The 18,236-nt window shown below is 39.9% G+C and overlaps 1 protein-coding gene across 1 annotated transcript in view; it reads left to right on the top strand.

Moving 5' to 3' along the window:
- Positions 1-18,236, top strand: part of col2a1b (collagen, type II, alpha 1b) — a 69,351-nt gene that overhangs the window by 24,459 nt on the left and 26,656 nt on the right. Inside the window, exons 17-31 of the mRNA XM_049577169.1 lie at positions 438-482; positions 677-730; positions 6,429-6,527; positions 6,850-6,894; positions 8,013-8,111; positions 8,302-8,355; positions 8,971-9,078; positions 9,567-9,620; positions 11,546-11,644; positions 13,742-13,795; positions 15,895-15,993; positions 16,337-16,390; positions 16,908-16,961; positions 17,390-17,443; positions 17,636-17,689. Coding sequence (XP_049433126.1) covers positions 438-482; positions 677-730; positions 6,429-6,527; positions 6,850-6,894; positions 8,013-8,111; positions 8,302-8,355; positions 8,971-9,078; positions 9,567-9,620; positions 11,546-11,644; positions 13,742-13,795; positions 15,895-15,993; positions 16,337-16,390; positions 16,908-16,961; positions 17,390-17,443; positions 17,636-17,689 — 1,026 coding nt within the window. The remainder of the gene's footprint in view (positions 1-437; positions 483-676; positions 731-6,428; positions 6,528-6,849; positions 6,895-8,012; positions 8,112-8,301; positions 8,356-8,970; positions 9,079-9,566; positions 9,621-11,545; positions 11,645-13,741; positions 13,796-15,894; positions 15,994-16,336; positions 16,391-16,907; positions 16,962-17,389; positions 17,444-17,635; positions 17,690-18,236) is intronic.

The raw sequence follows: 18,236 nt of genomic DNA, 5'->3' as shown, positions 1-18,236 counted from the left end.
ATACATTGCCTCTGCAGCTAGTTTGAAACTTACATTTTGATTATTACAAAGAAGGTTAAGTACCAACAAAGGTGCTGTTGAGTAATGGTACCAAATTACAGGTCCTGTACTGGTTCAAATGTGAACGGTACCCAACCCTAATGACTACTACTACTTGACTGTGAGTTTTACTGACAATGGTTTAACTTTTAGAGCAAATTATATAGTGAAAACAAACCCCTGGTTGAGAAGCATATTCTTTGAGTATATTCTAAATCAGATTATTTCTTTTACTTGTTAACTGGCACTTGCTAACAAAATAATTGCACTATAATTCAAAGGACTTCAATATGTCAGGTGTAATAATGTACTCCCCTGTAAGTGTCCTGATCTGAATAGTTTGTCTAAAACAGGGCCAAAGGTTTTGATGCCATGTGTTAATAATGTGTTTATTTCAGGGTGCACGTGGAAATGATGGCTTGCCCGGTCCTGCTGGTCCCCCTGTAAGTATCATTTTTATCTTCATTTAATTCATTTTAATCCTTTGAGATTTAGTAAGAAATGCTGCATATGAAATCTATCCCCACGTCTTCACACACAACCCCCACTGCAGTATGATTGTAGTCTCTTCACCTCCACACCTGGATGTGTCAGTTATTAATAGCTGAGCTGACAAACTGTCTTCCCCTCTCTGTAGGGCCCTGTCGGTCCCTCTGGAGCTCCAGGCTTCCCTGGCTCTCCTGGCTCAAAGGTAAATCACCCTGACTTCCTCTTCCTCTTCTCCTGTGTTGTGTTTGTTCTGTGAATCAGAGTAAGTAACCATGTCTGTATCTGTCCCTTCCTTTCTATGAGAAAACTAACCACACAATTGATCTTCCGCCCTCTTACCTTAGACTTTTTCACAACAAAAACAAAGTTGCGTGTAAAGCAGGTGCCAAATCGTGGGTTTTATGAATTCTGTGTATAAGACTTCCTTCAATCAAATTTTAAAAAGTTAATATCTCAGAAAATGGCGGCACGCAGCTCAGGGAGGATTTTGTGGGGACAAGTTGAAATGCTTAAGTGAAATCTGAGACGGCTGCTCTGCACTGAAAAGTGCTTTAAGCCTCCATCTGTGTGGAAAATTAGGGAGGAGGGGTGTTTAAAGTGTTATTTTCCCTCTCTCACTCCCTCTTACTGTCTTTTTCTTCTTTTCTCTCCCTGCTTTGCATCTGATTTATTCCTCCTGCACTCGCAGACAGGCTCAGTTCTGTGCTCCAGGGCCCAGAGCTGGTGGTTTGCTTTCTTGTGCAGGCTCCTTGATAGTTTGGGAAATCTTTTAGGAATTACAAATGGAGTATCTCTTTACAAAATCCAGGAGTTTCCCTTGAAGTAATCGAGACAAGCTACACTCAAGATGTGAAAATGTGCGTCTGTGTGTGTGTTTATGTATAGTATCAACTTACAACCATAAACACTTTATGCCTGTCTGCAGGAGAGTTTGTGAACCCGTGTGTGAATGTGTGTCTTTGTGCGACTTGCTAATATTCGAGGAAGTGTCCCATGGTGAGGTATGTTAAAACTCTCCTATAACGTTATTGTGTTGTACCTTTAACAGCCTGAGAGCTCATGAAAAACAGCCTCGTTTTAGTCATTACCTTTCTGCACTCTATGAGCGAGGCACTGCAGTATAAACAAGACCCAAGACTAACACAGTAAAAAGCTAGTTAGACAAAAACAACACGCCTATTTGAACCTCCACTGAATAAACCGCGCTCCTGAACTGAGAGGATGTAACCCAACTGTGAACCCACTGTGACATCACCCAACCAACCACCCGTTGGTTTGTGGACTCCTGTTTTTAAGCCTTGAGTGTGGCAAAGAGACGGAGTGCAATTAAATCCCACCCACACCAGAGGGGAAAACAACTCATCGCTTTCAATGACCTTGGTATTATATGAATGTGCTTCCTTGTCACTTTCCTCTGCAAGCAAACAACAGAAAATGCCTAAAAGCTGCTGTGTGGTGGGATGCACTAACAACAGGGTAAAGAACCCAGAACTAAGATTTTAGCTTTTAGGAAGACAAATGTGGATACAGGCTGCAATAAGAAACGTAGCATCCACAGGAAGAATGGGAAAAGTAAGGGATCCTGACACTCACAAAAAAGTTAGTTGCTAAATTGGCCAGACAAAGCAGAGAGTTTGATGCAAGGCCTGGTTCTGATCTTATATGATCTTAGCAGGTGATCTGATCAATAATTTCAAATTCTGACCATTCAGTGGGATCATTTCTTCAATATAAGCGAGGTAGGGAAAGGGGACACTGAGATAAATTGACAATATTGAGTTTGTCAATATACATTTTCCTCTCTGCTAGACATTTGTTGCTTAATAATGGCATGCTGAAATCTGATGTTTTAGCTAGCGACAGACAGTTAGTGTTTCAGCCCCTTCCAGTGGGCTTGGTTTTCAGAGTATGAAAGTGTTGCACTCACTCTATTTTGACTGTTGCCATCTTGTTTTTTTTGGAGCCAGAAGTGACTGTATTTGGATGAGAGGGTGGAGCTAGGGAGGAGCTGGGTTAGATCTGACTGAGAACCTGAAGACACCGCCATGGTAGCAACTTCTCACGTGAGACACCTAGAGATGAAACGATATGAAAATTTCATATCATTATAGTGACCAAAATTATCACATTAATCAGGATTATCACAGTGTAGTTAAAATGTGCATAAAAGGTACTGATACCCGGGCATCGGTAGCTTAGTGGATAGTGCCGGCGCCCCAAGCACAGAGGCACCACCTTGCTGATGAGGCCGCAGGCTCGACTCCAGCCTGCGGCCCCCTGCCACACACCATCCCCCACTCCCCCTCCCCCCACCCCACACTGTCCCATCCAATAAAGGCAAAAGGCCAAAAAAATAATCTTAAAAAAAAAAAAGCTACTGATATCAACCCTGAAATCATTTCAACATTTTTTACTCCAAAACCACAAATAAAATTAGAAGCACTTTTTGTTTGCATAAACATTATAATAATAACTTACCCCCAATAGCTTATGTAACCATATGAAAACTATATCAAGTGTGCATTAACATTAGAAATGTTTTTTAAAAGCTTGCTTGGGTATTTTTGTCACAGTAGGGGACAAGAGAACAAGAGACAAGTAGTATTGCTGGGTTTGCCTGCTGCACGCCTACTCTAGACACAAGGGAGTAGCAAGACAAACCTATGTTGCTGCACCTGCGTTTCCATCTGTTTAGACTGTTGCTAACTTTGATTGATGATGAGTATTTACCATGAGTTTTTCAAAGCATGGTAATTGAACACATTTTATTGTTTATTAAAATTGAAATGGTAATACTAATTGACAGGAATTCTACAGTGGTTAATTGTAAAACAGGTACCTGTTTCATCCCTAGCCAGGTCTTATGGCACACCCTGCTTTATCATGTATTTTTTTTACTTTAAATGGGACCAAATTTTAAAAAATGAACATCATACTGTATTGAAGAAGACTTGAAACTAGCAACTGAGACCATAAACTTCACATGTTTACTAAGGTAATAAATCAAGTGAGTCATTTTCTCATAGACCTCTATACAATCTGACATTTTTTGCAACCAGTGGAGTCGCCCCCTGCTGACCATAAGAAAGAATGCAGGTTCAAGGCACTTCACATTGACCTCACTTTTCAGACCCAGATGCATCCACTTTTTTTGACAGTCTGTGATCTAACCAAGACAACTTTTGCCCAGCTCCTGTTGTTATTTATAAAAGCAAAGCTACTGTCTCTAAGATTTTTTCCATAACTTTTCATAAAACTGCCAGATGTTCCTTCCAGTGTCCCACATTTCACCTTAGTCTCAGAGCCAGTAAAATACTGGCCCTGACAGTGAGCTTAGGGAAAAGACCAATTCAGTTCACTACATCATCATTTTTGTTAACACTCTATTATGTCATACTATTGAGTCTGAGAAGTCTACAAAGCTGCAGCAACAGCAAAGGAATTCCATTCACCAACATGCTGAAAAGCTGCACACCACCTGTGTGGTAACATCTGTGGCTGGGGTCCAAAGGGAGGCCAGAGCTTGAAATATCAACCTCTGAATGGTGGATCAAGTCTTACTGTTATACTGAACCAGAGGGTCTGCAAAACATTATGCACCTGGCTTTGGATAACACGCTTTGTAACGACACTGAAGAGACAGTCAGTACATTATTTTGTCCACTTAAAGGTGGAGTCAGCAAATCTGGAGACAGTATGTTGATATTTGAACCTAACACCCAAACAAATACACCACTCCTGTTAGAACTCCTTCAGAAGCTCCAGTAATAACTCCTATGCATTTCATAACTCTCATGGTACAGCCCCACTCCCCATAGGTGAGGGCATGGAAGAGGGAGACCAGCTGGCATAATGTTGTTTAGCTTGGTCCAAGCCACTTTACTTTACAGTATACTGTGTCTATGCTAAGCCCTCATTTGTACAGTACATAGTAAACTGAGATGGACCTAAATTCATCAGTGGGCTAAAAAGAATATAATTATGACTTACACTTTAGGTAGCAAGCAATTTCTAATTATAATTATGAAAAGCAGCATATGGATAAAATAAGGGTGTCACTGTGTGCAGCAGCAGTATAAACCATAAACAGCGTAACTCAGATGCAAGTAGTGCATTAAAAATGACAAAGCAAACTGTCACATAATTGAAATATGATGTATCTCTGTTGTTAGGCTGAATATAAAGGGTGTGAAAAAAAATGTTTAGTGGTTTCCTGTCAAGCCACTGTCACTATGTGGGTGTGAATAAATGATGGGCTGTATAAAACGACAAAAATGTTTAAATCACCAAAATAACAGCAACAAGGAGGAAACATGCCCCAAACCCAACATATTTCATCACTAACAGCATGGCAACTTCGCAGTTCACACAACAAACAGCAACCACAAGGTACACCACATAGGTAGATGACATCCACACAAGATTAGAAATTAGCCAACAGCAGCAGAAGCTAGCACCCTAAAGCAGAAGGTAGAAACACATAAATTCATTGAAACAGAGCCAACAGACATCTACTCATAACTTACTGTGTAACAGTTCATGTTAGTAGAAATAGAAAACAGTGTTACTAGCCTGCTGGAGTGAAACAGAGCGCTCCATGTTGAGTCACGTCAAAGTTGCAGCGTCCTCAAACTGTCAACACTTAACAGGGAAAACGTAGCTTCCGGTAACACCGGTGTAGGCGAAGTTTGTTACCCTGCCGATATCTGTATCTACCCTATCTCAACTCTCGCGACATTTAAGGTGGAGTTGCAGCAGGGAATTCGATTAGCTCGTTAAGCTAAACCGTCATATCGAGCCAGCTAGCTAGCTTGTGAAATGCTACATCAGCAGGTGTAGGCTAACGGTAGGTTAGCATAAATGTTTATAGCAGTTAGGCTAGGTTAAAAGTGGACACTATAGAAAAGCATTAATATATTTTACTTCAGTAAAAGTAGAAATAAAAATTAAATTAAAAATACTTTGTCACAAATTAACATTACTTAAGTAAAAGATACTAAAGCTACTTAAATAGAGTACGTAGGTTAGGCCTAAACATTATCAGGGAAATGTACTTGAGGTGTAAAAGTAAAAGGAACTGACTATAACGTTACCGCCAAAGTGGTTTCTCTCAGTGTTGCATTTTTATTGAATGTATTGTTATTGGTATTATTATTATTATTATTATTATTATTGATGCATTAACATGGAAGCACAATTTCAATATCGTAGCCACTGCTCTACAGCTAATTTTTAGTCACTTTATATACTTCTCAGTTGGCTTCACTTAGCCTACTGTATAACAGTGCCTTGTATTAATGTAAATTCTTCATCTGCAAAGTAACTGCAACAGAAAGTAACTCTTCTATTGAAGTGGGTAAAAGTGGCATAGCTAAATTTAAAATTCTCAAGTAAAGTAAATAATAATAATAATAACTGATTAATTAAAAAAATATGAAAGCTCTCTAAGGCCCCTCTCACCACTCAAAGACACAAAATGGTTTATGTTTATAGAGTTCAAGTTTGTTGTTCTTGGGCTGCTCTTCTTTCTTCACTTATTTACAATATGGGGGTTGTCTTTGATTCTATACCTTATATTCACACTATGTTTGCAGTATTTACACTTTTCTGACTCTGCACCCTTGCAGCTAATGTTACATATATTTTTAATACCCTCTTTCATTCTGTATGTTTTAAGATTTATCAAACCTAGTAGATGAGCTCCTCTTTGACACTTGACTCGTTTTTAATGTGGTGATTTTCAAAGTGTTTTGCTGTTTTCTTATTTAAAGTTTAGACACTTATAAATACTTTTGAGCAAAATTCAATGCTAGAAATGCACATTTCATATTGTGTATTACAGCTTTCTAAGACCTTTGCTTAAATGTCATCTCTTTTCTTTCCTCTCTTTTGCTAACCAGGGAGAAGCCGGTCCTACTGGTGCTCGTGGACCTGAGGGTGCTCAGGGACCCCGTGGAGAGTCTGGCACCCCCGGATCATCCGGACCTTCTGGCGCTTCTGTAAGTGATGCCATAAACATGGATTTAAAAGGGAAAACATAGTATATTAGCCATAGGGGGGCTGTGTAAGGCTGAGTTTTTATCCATACAATGCCCAACACCACTGTGTTCTATTTGTTTATATATTGGTGGTGTGCATATTTCTTGATGTATTTTTCAGGCTTTTTAATGCACTGAGAGAACTAAGCTGTGGAAAGGCTGTTAATGACAACATGATTTAACATTGTAGATTAGGCCAATCGCTCACAGTACAATAGCTGAATCAGGGCCAGTTTTGATTTTTGCAGTGCATTCACTTGCTTTGTCTTTTTTTCCTCTACAGGGAAACCCTGGTACTGATGGTATCCCCGGAGCCAAAGGATCAGCTGTAAGTTTTAAACTCATGCTTGTCTGTATTTCAAACTTTCACCCACTTACAGAGGTGCTGATAATCTGCCCTGAGCACCTCCGTGATCAAGTCCAGCCACTGCTTGGTCCTCTTGTCCTAAATATTAATAGCACTGCTGTGGGTTGTTATCTTCTATATTGAGCCAAGCTTTGGACATAACACAAGAACACTGGTACAATCATGTCTCCACCGACTCAGGAATATTCCCAAGATCAAAACAATGTGATGTTTTAGCAGTACAGAAAAAATGCTATTATTTCCTGACGCCTGGAGTATTTTAACGGCTTGTAACTACCTCAGTGCCTGAGATGTACCTCAACGTCAGACTGTGCAGAATTCTGCAGCCAGACTTTTGACGAAGACCAAATGTTCTTTTGACATCGACCCAGTTTTAGCCTCCCTGCACTGGTTACTAAATTGCTTAGAACTCATTTTAAAATTTTACTCATCACTTATAAGGCTTTACACGGACGACGTCAGAGTACATCACTTAAATCTGAATTCCTTCCTGTCCAAAAAAGCCTCTCAGATCTGCTGGATTAGGTCTACAGCTGTTCCACAGTCCAGGTTAAGGTCAAAGGGTGATAGAGTGTTTGCTGAATTGTCACGGCTTTGGATCAGTCTCCCAGTTAGTATTCTATCAGCAGACACTGTTTCTGCATTTAAAGCTTGTCTAAAAGACACATTTTTACAGACTTGCCTTTTCACCTGACAGCTAGTCTTATTCATTTTACATAATACAGCTCTGTGGTGCAGCCACCTGATTTCAAGTTTATTTTGTTTAGTTTTGCTTGTTCTACATTTTCTTTTCTACAGCTTGAAATGTGCGACAAAAATAATACCAGTAATATCCTGTAACTATTGTACAGAAAAAGTGCAGGTGACATTTTTCTCACACACTCGGATTTAGAGGTATGCATAAAGTTAGTACGTCTAAGTTGCATAATACGTTTGTTTTTAAAATACAGAGGGTCAGACATAGACATAGTTATCACTCATGCTTTTGTAGTGCAGAATTTAGACCAGTTCACAAACCAGTGTCTTCTTATGTACACTGATCAAAGGATAATTCTGATGTCATGTCTCTTCCTCTGCAGGGTGCTCCTGGTATTGCTGGTGCTCCTGGTTTCCCTGGACCTCGTGGGCCTCCTGGGCCTCAGGGAGCAACTGGACCTCTTGGGCCCAAAGGAACATCCGTATGTTCTCACTGAATCATTCATTAACTGCAGATAGCCCTTTTATTGTATTTGTGTGCAAACAGTCTCGGTCCAAGTTTGCAATTTGCTGCTCATTATATGTTCCAGATGATACCATGGCACAGAAAACATGACATCAACGTGTCTCTTTGTCTCACTGTCTTTTGTTTGTCCTTCCAACTTTTTTTAGGGAGACCCAGGTATCCCAGGGTTCAAGGGCGAGGCTGGACCCAAAGGAGAAATTGTGAGTATTCCCTCATTGTTCATCTAGTCAACTTCCCTGATGTCATTCAACTTGGATGAGTGAGCAGATCCAAAGGCCTGGACCCAGGCAACTATTCAACTAAATCCAAACATGGATATCCCCCATACACTGTATCTAGCAAAATAATAAGTGTCACTTCAGTTTGAAATCAGTGAGTTAAAGATACTTCAAATTAAATTATGTGAACAAATCTGGTACTTCTGAAGCTTTTTCATTTATTCTGAGAAATAAAAAACATATGAACCCAAACTAATGAGCTTTTCTTAATTAGATAGCATTCCTCACATAATTATTTGCATGTGCAGGAGTTACAAATAGTCAGACTCTTCTTAAAACTCACTTTCTTGTTTGGCTTTTTCTTAACTGATGGTATTAATTGTTACTCTTTAAACTATTTTATCCTGTTTTGCATCTTGTACATGTTTTTTTAGCTTTATTCTTGTTTTTATTGTGAAGCACTTTGTAACCTAGTTTTGACAGGTGTTGTATAAAGACGTTATGACCATTGGTATTCATTTATATTTAATATCTGTATTTTTTTTTATAAGTCTTTCTTCCTGTAGTAACGCGGTCATTTTCGTATCTGTTTTCCAGGGACCAGGTGGTGTTCAGGGACCTCCTGGCCCACAAGGAGAAGAGGGCAAGAGAGGACCCCGGGGTGAGCCTGGTGCTGCTGGACCACTTGGACCTCCTGGAGAGAGAGTGAGTACTGTTGAACTGGTTAAAATCAAGTTATTTTATAGCTTAAGTAAATGTATGCTGCTTGGAAACACTCTGCTGTAGCACCCCAGTGAATAACAGAATAGCAGGTTTCCTCCTGTGTAGATTTGTATATCAAAGGCTGTCAAATATTTCAATATTGTACATCTCTTACTATACCCATGGAAGTGCCCATTTATTAAGTCTTTGTCCCAAAACAAAAATGTTTTTGTTGCTTTTGAATCAGCAGTGAGCTGTTTAAATGTGTATATTACACATTTGGAAAATGTTGGAACGTGTGAAGCTTTTTCTACATTTTTAATAAGGATAATTTCAATCAAATTTTAATTTGAATAAAATGCATTTTTTAATAAACTTTATTTTCATGGTCACCACCTGGGAACCTGTTTAGGGACCACAGTGAGATTCAGAGACGTATAGATATTGTTGTTATAATCATAACAATGACTGTGGTTTTGTGTTTTCTGTAGGGAGCCCCCGGTAACCGTGGTTTCCCTGGTCAAGACGGTCTGGCTGGTCCCAAGGTGAGTATCATCACAGTTACACTCGTTCCTGAAAGATATCTTTATTACTGCTGTTGGAGCAGAGAATATGCTCTGAAACAGAAAATAAACACAGATGTGTTTAGAGGAAACAGACCTGGCAGAGGAAGAAAGAGATAAGGAAATTTATGCAGCTGATGCATCAGTAGTTACTGGTGTAAATCTGTGAAACAGACAATTAACTTACTCCATCTGCTGCATATTACATTTGGAAATTACTGTTAAGAAAGGCTTGGTTCCATATTGTGATTGGTTTCTATTTATTCTTGACTGCTGCAGTGAGATGATGACATTTCTGAATCATCTAATAACAATGTTGTCACACACTGTAGGACTCACACTGCTTAAAAATCACATCACCATGAATATTTAAATCCAACCATGGAAAAGATAAGGCTGTCACTATTCTAGCACAGTAGTGTACTGTTGTGTCATCACAATGTGCAAATCCTTCTTTGCAGAATATGAGAACTGACATTATTCTCCAGTGGCACTTTTTAGAGAACAGAGATTCAGCACTCTTTGGGCCTCTAAATGGCCGGTGCACAGTACTGTAGGCTCTCCTTCTTGCCAGAAAATGAATCCACTTCAACACAACTTTACAGCTCTTCGGGTGGTGAGCCTCTGCAGAATAGGGTGGGACTTTTCTTTTTGTCAGTTGCAGTTGATCCTGTGCAGCCCACCACTTTAACACAAACTGGGCAAAATGTTTCCAAAATGGAGCATTTCCACCTTTAGGCACCTTTAAAGTACAAACAGTAGCGGCAATAACAGAAACTGTAAAAGGTCATATTAATTTAGTTAAAGGTCCAGTGTGTAGGATTTAGGGGACATATTGGGAGAAATGGAATATAATATTCATAACTATGTTTCCATTGGTTTATAACCACCTCAAAATACAAATTGTGTTTTTGTTACCTTGAAATGAGCCGTTTATATCTACATACGGTGCACACTCTCTTCCACAGAGTCAGCCATCTTGTCTTACAGTAGCCCAAAACGGACAAACTAAAAATTGCTCTCCATAGTGCTTATATATAGTTTACAGTATTCCTTAATAATAAATAATGAGTTCTACAAAATTGTAATGTTTTGCGTAATTTAAAAAAAAAATGCATCTTATTGTAAAACCTTGATTTTCCCAATTTAATGTGTCACTGATATGTTGTAATTTTTTTCCCACAAAAGTTAAGGACAAATGTCTTTCAGAGGCATATTCATTGTTAAAGAATACATAGATTTTGAGCATTTCAAAGCACAAACAGAGTTGGAGATCTATCTTATTTTTGGGAATACAGAACGGATAATTTGGGAATTACTTAAAAGCAATTTCATTAGTCATTAGTTGTTTCTAATCACACTGTGGAAAGGGAAAACAAAAAAAAATCAAGTGGCAAAAGCTTTCACTGAGCATTTTACTGCCTCATTTGTCCCTGATGATCTCTAGAAGTTAATTTTTCTCTAATTAACTCATAATAATTCTCACATCAAGCTTAACTGCGCAAAGTTTTGATATCATTTGTTCAGTGAGGTGCATAAATTCATCAGCACACTTGTTTCCTCATCACTTTACCTGAGGATCATTTTCAGGCAGCAGTGATACATGTAGTTCCACCTTTTGGCCACAGGATGGCAGCAGAGCTCAGAACCCCGTCATGCACCAGTGACCTACATGTCCCATATTACCAGACCCAGTACCTCATTTAACGTTATCTTCCCCGACAATTTCCTTTGTACCAAAATGAATCTGTCAGACTTTAATCTTCTCATCTCCTGCAGGTCAATGAAACTCCTTTGCCCTGTCTAAAGGGAAACTTATTTCCTCTGTGGTTTGAGAATTAAAGTGCCGCCTCCTTGGTGATTGACTGAGTGACCAACCCATGTTTTCTTTCTCTCTATGAACACAGGGAGCCCCTGGTGAGCGTGGACCCTCTGGTGCCAGTGGTCCCAAGGGTGCTAACGGTGACCCTGGCCGCCCTGGAGAGTCTGGTCTGCCCGGTGCCAGAGTAAGCACTTCACTTATTTACAGTACCACAGATCTGGATGTTGATTACCTGCCAAAATATGCTGCAAAACATGCAGAAATAAGAAAATAATATGTTTTTTTAAATGGATTCTAGTATATCAATGCTTTTTAAATACACTATTTAGCTTCGTTACCTATAGTTGTGCAGCTTTTGTATGCGTCAATGTCAAAACAACACATACAATGTCAGACGTCATCCATTCTGTGGAAACATTTAATATATTATTATCTAGCTGAAGATATCAGCCAGTCATAACTTGTTGCTGTGTTTTAACTCTCAGCTGATAGAACCATTGCTGTCTTGTGAAAACCATCTGTCTCCTTAAAGTAATTTTTTTCTGAGGCCAAGGCATGGATATATGAAGAGAACTGGATACAGTGTTGGAGGCAGGGCCCCCCGTTCATTCCTGTGAAAGTTGCTCAGGGGTGCATGAAGCCAAAAAAGTTCAACTGCCGCATATAAAATTACTCGGATGATCAGCACTGCTTCCATGCCATGTGGCCCAGAGGAGGCACGATAGAGCCAGCTACTTCCGATTTAGCGGTTCACCAACTTGAATGGGGATAAAATAATTCAACCGTATGGCTTTTCGAGACTCTCTAAATGTTATTGGACTGAACAGATCACATTCTAATAGTAAAATGAGTCATTTGGCAGGCGTTGTGACACTCCAAAAAATTATCCACTAATTTACAGACATCTCTTTCACCATGTAAATCAATGGGGAGAAGTCTTCTTGGGCCACAGGACATCGCATGCTATGGGATATTACACTGTTTGGTGACAGTTTTTGAGATAATCCAATATCTTTTTGAATTGTTAATTTAACTTAATGAGTAAGAACATTTTCTCAGCTCAGAAATTAACACTTAAAGTGGCGCTCCAGTGATTTACTGTTGCACTTCATTAAAGTTTGGAGACTCAAAAGAGATTCAGAGCAAGAGTTAGAATTGAATCAGCGAAGGCTCAGATATCCTTAGTTTTAGTTCCTTGTTCCAGAAAACGCTGGATCCTACATTTGGACAAAGCAACCGACTTCATTTGTCCATAAAATCCTACCTGCCTGACAAACAACCTTTCCAGTTTGCAGCGCTAACTCTCTGTTAAAAGAGTATTCCATCAATTTAGCATTGCACCATAAGATAACACATAAGAAGTGGTGAACCAGAGATTTAATCTCTTTTATTCAACATGTTCTTCCTTCTTGCCTGGTGCCTGTGTTACTCACTATGCAACTTGACCCCTGACAGTTTGGTCAGCGATAGGGCTTTATTATGCCAGTGGCAGATAATGTAGCCTTGAGTGGCTAGCCTCCAGCAGAGATGATGGGTGGGCTACACAGATGTCTGATAAGCTCACTTCTTTCTAACCTTTTTCAAACTTGTAGTCCTCAGCTGCATCCGACTCTGATTCAAGTGACGTATGACTTCATTTTTCAGACTTTGTGGAGCTCCCTCTGGAGCCACAAAAGGCTTGAGGCTATACAACTTTTTCTACGTATGCACTCGTACCCCCCCAAGACCTGTAAACAGACTTCGATGTTTAAAATAGGTGGAGTTCCCCTTTAACACTTTGAAATCTCTGTACACAAGTTGAGATAAGACTTGACAAAGCATCTCCAGAGCCACAGAAAACATTATGCAACTGTATTCAGAAGGTGTGTCATACCCCCATGTGGAACAAACTGATGTGTAAATTTGAGTTACCCTTCACAGTCACCAGTTTGGGAGATGCATGGTTTTCACTCACAGCATTTGTACTTCCACCTGGAAGGATTTCGTTTCCCGACAGCAATATAATTGGTGTTATATCACCACAGAGGAAGTTTGAACAAACCACCTGTAGAGAACAGAGCCCATTTACGTCAGTAACCTAAAATACGCTCTCATTCACATTTTACATTTCCATTAGGAGGCAGTGAACAGTTGCTTGTGGCACACAGGGCCAACTGGAGGTGTAAATTCAGTCTCCCAGGGTGCCGTATGTTCCCACCTTCCTCTGGCGTTTGTCTTCATAGAGGTGTCTGATGACTCATGTGGATTTTGTCTGTGTTTCCATTCTCTCCCTCTCTGACAGGGCCTGACTGGACGCCCTGGTGACGCTGGTCCTCAAGGCAAAGTTGGACCTTCTGTGAGTGCACATTTCTTTGTTGTAATTCCATTGTTTTGTTTTTGTGAATCAATAAAAAGCATCACACCGCATGTATCCACCCTCAGCATGTCTCCTCACTCAGGGTAGGAGCTGTTTGCGTTTTTTAAATATCACATGCCGAACAATCAGGGAGAGACTTGTAATTTTACCAAATGTGCTTTCATCACGTAATGACTCATAAGTGGTTTCATCAAATTGAATTGCAGGAGATTTATCCACCCATTATCGATCAGGCTCATCCCCAGTGGTATTTGTGTTTCAAATAAGTGCAACTGTCTCATTTTTTAGAGTGACAAAGTCTCACATACTGTAGATTGATTATAGATTTGTTTCCTCTTGGACGAGTTCCTGTTTGTCATCATTTCTTATCTGAGTGTAAAGTCCTCCTCTATAAACAGGATTATTATTTCATTCATACAATTTCTTGTTAAACTTGAAACACTCATAATAGAAAGCAGTGCTGTGTTTTTTAATGTCGGCAATGTGAACATTTGGCTTTTCTTTGATTATATTTCATTTAAAACATCATGGTTTACTGACAGACTGACTGAGGGACTGGCATGTGGTCAGGCTGATTATGATCGACAGATTATTTGATCTGTTATTTCTTTGCTTCCTGACTTTCCTAGTTTACCCCTGTGGGTTTTTAAAATGTGTTTTTTTATTTATTATGGGCAATGAACATTTCAACAAATTGACTAACTGTTGCGTATCCTTGGGCCATGCTGGACATTTCTCTGCTAGACCCAACACCATACCCAATTACCAGTTGAAATCCAAGTGTGATTTAGCATTCTTCATGGCTGGCCCTTACCGCTCACTATCACACTCATATTTTTACAACTGCCTTTACTTTTCACAAATGTTATTATGGCCACATGATTGCTCATAGACCGCTTAAGGCCCAGACACACCAAACCAGGCCAACTGTTAAGTTGCCTCATGTCACCTGTGTCTCAGCCAAAAAATGAGCACTTGAACACATTGTAAAGATTACAGCTAACAGCCAGCTAGCACATACATTTAGCACCTGTGTGAGAGGACATAACTCTCCATACCAGCAGGCAGCAGTAGTCTATTCATCAGTCAAAAAGGGAAACTGGTTAGACCATAAGGGTGGATTCAAGATGCTAGTTAGCCAGTAAGCACATCGACAGCACAATCTGGTGTGTTGTCAGTGGCTAAAAAAAAATAATCACACTTTTTATTACAGGTTTGTTCCAATGTTACACCCTCTTGACTTTAGCTGTTTGTTTGCCTTCCTCACTTCTGTTTCCCTTGAACTGCCAATCAGAGTGATTTCTCCAACTGACAGGCTCCACCGTCTCTGATGCTGATTCAACATGCTTAGTCAGCCAAAAAATTCCTACAAGGGCCAACACGGGCCGACATAAGTGCCAACGATGCAGGACACACCGCAAAACTAGGGCCACAGACACTCACCGATGGCTGACCGTTGGCCTAGTGTGTCAGGGCCCTTAGATTATCTTGTTAGATTTTTCCGTAAAGCAATTTTTGGTCATCATTTGCAGTTCTTAAAGTGAAAACAGTTTACTTTTTAACTCTTAGCCCCCCTTAGTGTTTCCAAGTGGTATGACTGTTGGCGCCACTGTTGCAAAGACAACTGGATCACTTTCTGTTCTCCTAAAAGTCTAGCAACCTACACAGTTTCCACAGTTACTTCAGTTGTTCCGCTGTCCGCCATTTCCACCACTGGGGATAGTAACTGCAAAGAACTTACACTGGTGTTCTTTGGTAACTGGGGATAGCTATTGATAGCTACCAGGGAAAGCAAAAGTGCTATCCTCTTCCCGTTTTGGTTGAGCAATGGTTGACAAACTTCCTTCGTGCCACAAATTGAGCCTTCATTTTCCCAGATGATCGTCCTTGGTGGCAGACAGAATAATGTAGTGAAAGCGAGGCTTATAGGGAACTGATCTAAATGAAGCAGATTTCATTATTCTTTAGCCATAACATTGTAAAATCAGTACTACTTCATAATGATAAGTTAAAACAAAAGATGTCTATTCCACATTCACTGTGTTCCATAATTAAATTACATTACTTTACTTGTCCAGGGAGCTGCTGGTGAGGACGGTCGCCCAGGACCCCCTGGCCCACAGGGAGCCCGTGGACAGCCTGGTGTGATGGGATTCCCCGGACCCAAGGGAGCAACTGTGAGTAATTTTATAAAAATAATGAATTGTGAATGTGCAACCAAGATAAAGGTGATAACTATATAGGAATAAATCCACACCTGTTTAAACATAATAGATTTTGGGGCCAGTAGAACTTCTTTTGCTATCTTTGTTGTTTTATTTGTCCTTTTCTGAAAAATAAGTCCCTGAATCAAGAACAGAAACTCCACACGATCAACACCTGGAGTACTGCTGAACAATTTCATGCCATTTGATGTGCACGCTTCCATTCACACTCCCTCCTCTCGAAATAGATGCATGACCAAGCAAATCAGCAGCGGCTCTGTGACTAACGGCGGCATTTTGTTTCTGTTGTGATTAGGGTGAGCCTGGCAAGTCTGGAGAGAAAGGACTGGGTGGAGCTCCTGGTCTGAGAGTAAGTTATTCACCTTTCCTGCCTTCAGATGGAGCCTCACTTTGAAAATGTGAAAACCATTCAGCTGATATCACCACGTTTCTGAATATCCTATTGACACATTAATTTCATTAATACATAGTCATATAAATCGTTAATTAATCAGGTACATAACAAAAGGCTGTTCTGGAATATACAACATAAAGAAAACACTATAAAAAAAACTGGAAAAATAGACGTAGCTGCTGAAGAAGCGTAGACTGTGTTTTTCTGTGATTATAATAATATCTGAATGATCAAACAGATTAAATATAATCATTTTCCAGTGGGTTGTTTTGTATTCTCTGGTTACTGTGACTCACCACTGATCTACTGTTATTTCTGTAGTTCAGCTTCCACATGAGAAGCTCAATTATAGCTATCAGATATCTATCTACTTTATAGCGTCACCTTTGGCTTAACTGTTGATATCTATCTGTTTGTTTTCTCCCCTTCCTGCGTCTTCCCCCCTCCTCCCTCTTGTCCTTCCTCTCCGCAGGGTCTGCCTGGCAAAGATGGAGAAACCGGCCCTGCTGGACCCCCCGGCCCCGCCGTACGTATCTCTATCTCCCCCCATCCCACTCCATATTGCGTCAACACTGATATTATCTTTCCACCTTTTCTCAGTCTGCACTTAGAAGCCACCCTCGGTATCTCCATTTCCCAGACTGCCTCGACTATAGCTCTGTCTGGAAAGAAAAAAAAAAGTCCTTGACACTAATGTCTGGACATTGTAAGATTGCGTCACTGACTCACAGACTGTCAGCTTGTTTTCAAGTGTGTGTTTCAATGAGCTTACGAAAATAAAGCTTGTTTACCCTCAAAAAAACAGCAACATGTAAAAATCCCCTAATTATCCCCATGTTGATACATAAAATCACACCAGTAATTTTCCACCATCTTAAACATCTAAATCATGATATTCCTAACATGTAGTGTATGATAGAAGTTGATTGTGATTATTATTGATTATCTATTTAGGGCCCTGCTGGAGAGAGAGGAGAGCAAGGACAGCCCGGTCCCTCAGGTTTCCAGGTGAGTCTATCTGCACAAACCTTTACCTGAAATGACCTGTTCAGGTTTATATATAAAGGCAGACATTTCTCCAAGTATGTCTGTAAGTGCACTGAAATGTTTCAGGCTGCATAAATATGTTCCAGTTTTTGTTTATTTCTGACTCAGTGTTGGTTTTCGTTTACATCTTTTTTGTTTCTCCGCTGTGCTCAGGGTCTGCCTGGACCTCCTGGCCCCCCTGGTGAGGGAGGCAAACCTGGAGACCAGGTGAGTGTACTTTTTTGTGAAATATAGCTTATTCATTCTTGAGAATTGGGACAAAACCTACTCTTTTGGAGGGTTCGATTTTTACTCTATAATTAGGCAATAAAATATTTTTTAAAAGATCAAAGTCTTGACTATTAAACCTTATAATGGGCCAGCCTCCCAGTGATTCAGTTTTTTCTTGTATAGCTACATGATTGATGTCAGAGGTAAGATCTTAGACAAAGTTGACATCTTACGGATTTGACAAAAAGAGTGCTCATTTTGTTTTTCAAAGTTTGCTACGAGTTTTCTTAATCCTGTTCGAAATACTCATTTTAAACCTTATTTCTTATTTAGTTTTGACTTGGAAGGGCGGCAGAGTTGACATGTTATGGTTGAGACACATCTGGTGGCAATATTATTTAATGGATTTATCAAAAACTAGAAAGCTTACCTGTACTTGAGCAGCATTTCTGCCTTTTTTGGAAACCAGGAAGTCAAACAGGAGTCCTTAGGATATAGCTTACCCCTTTTATGCCTGATTATATAATATTTTTGCAGAAATCTG

This window comes from Epinephelus fuscoguttatus, linkage group LG1, assembly GCF_011397635.1.
Source record: "Epinephelus fuscoguttatus linkage group LG1, E.fuscoguttatus.final_Chr_v1".
NCBI classification, from domain to species: domain Eukaryota; kingdom Metazoa; phylum Chordata; class Actinopteri; order Perciformes; family Serranidae; genus Epinephelus; species Epinephelus fuscoguttatus.
The sequence above is the reverse complement of the archived record's forward strand: the minus strand, read 5'-3'. Positions and strand labels throughout refer to the sequence as shown.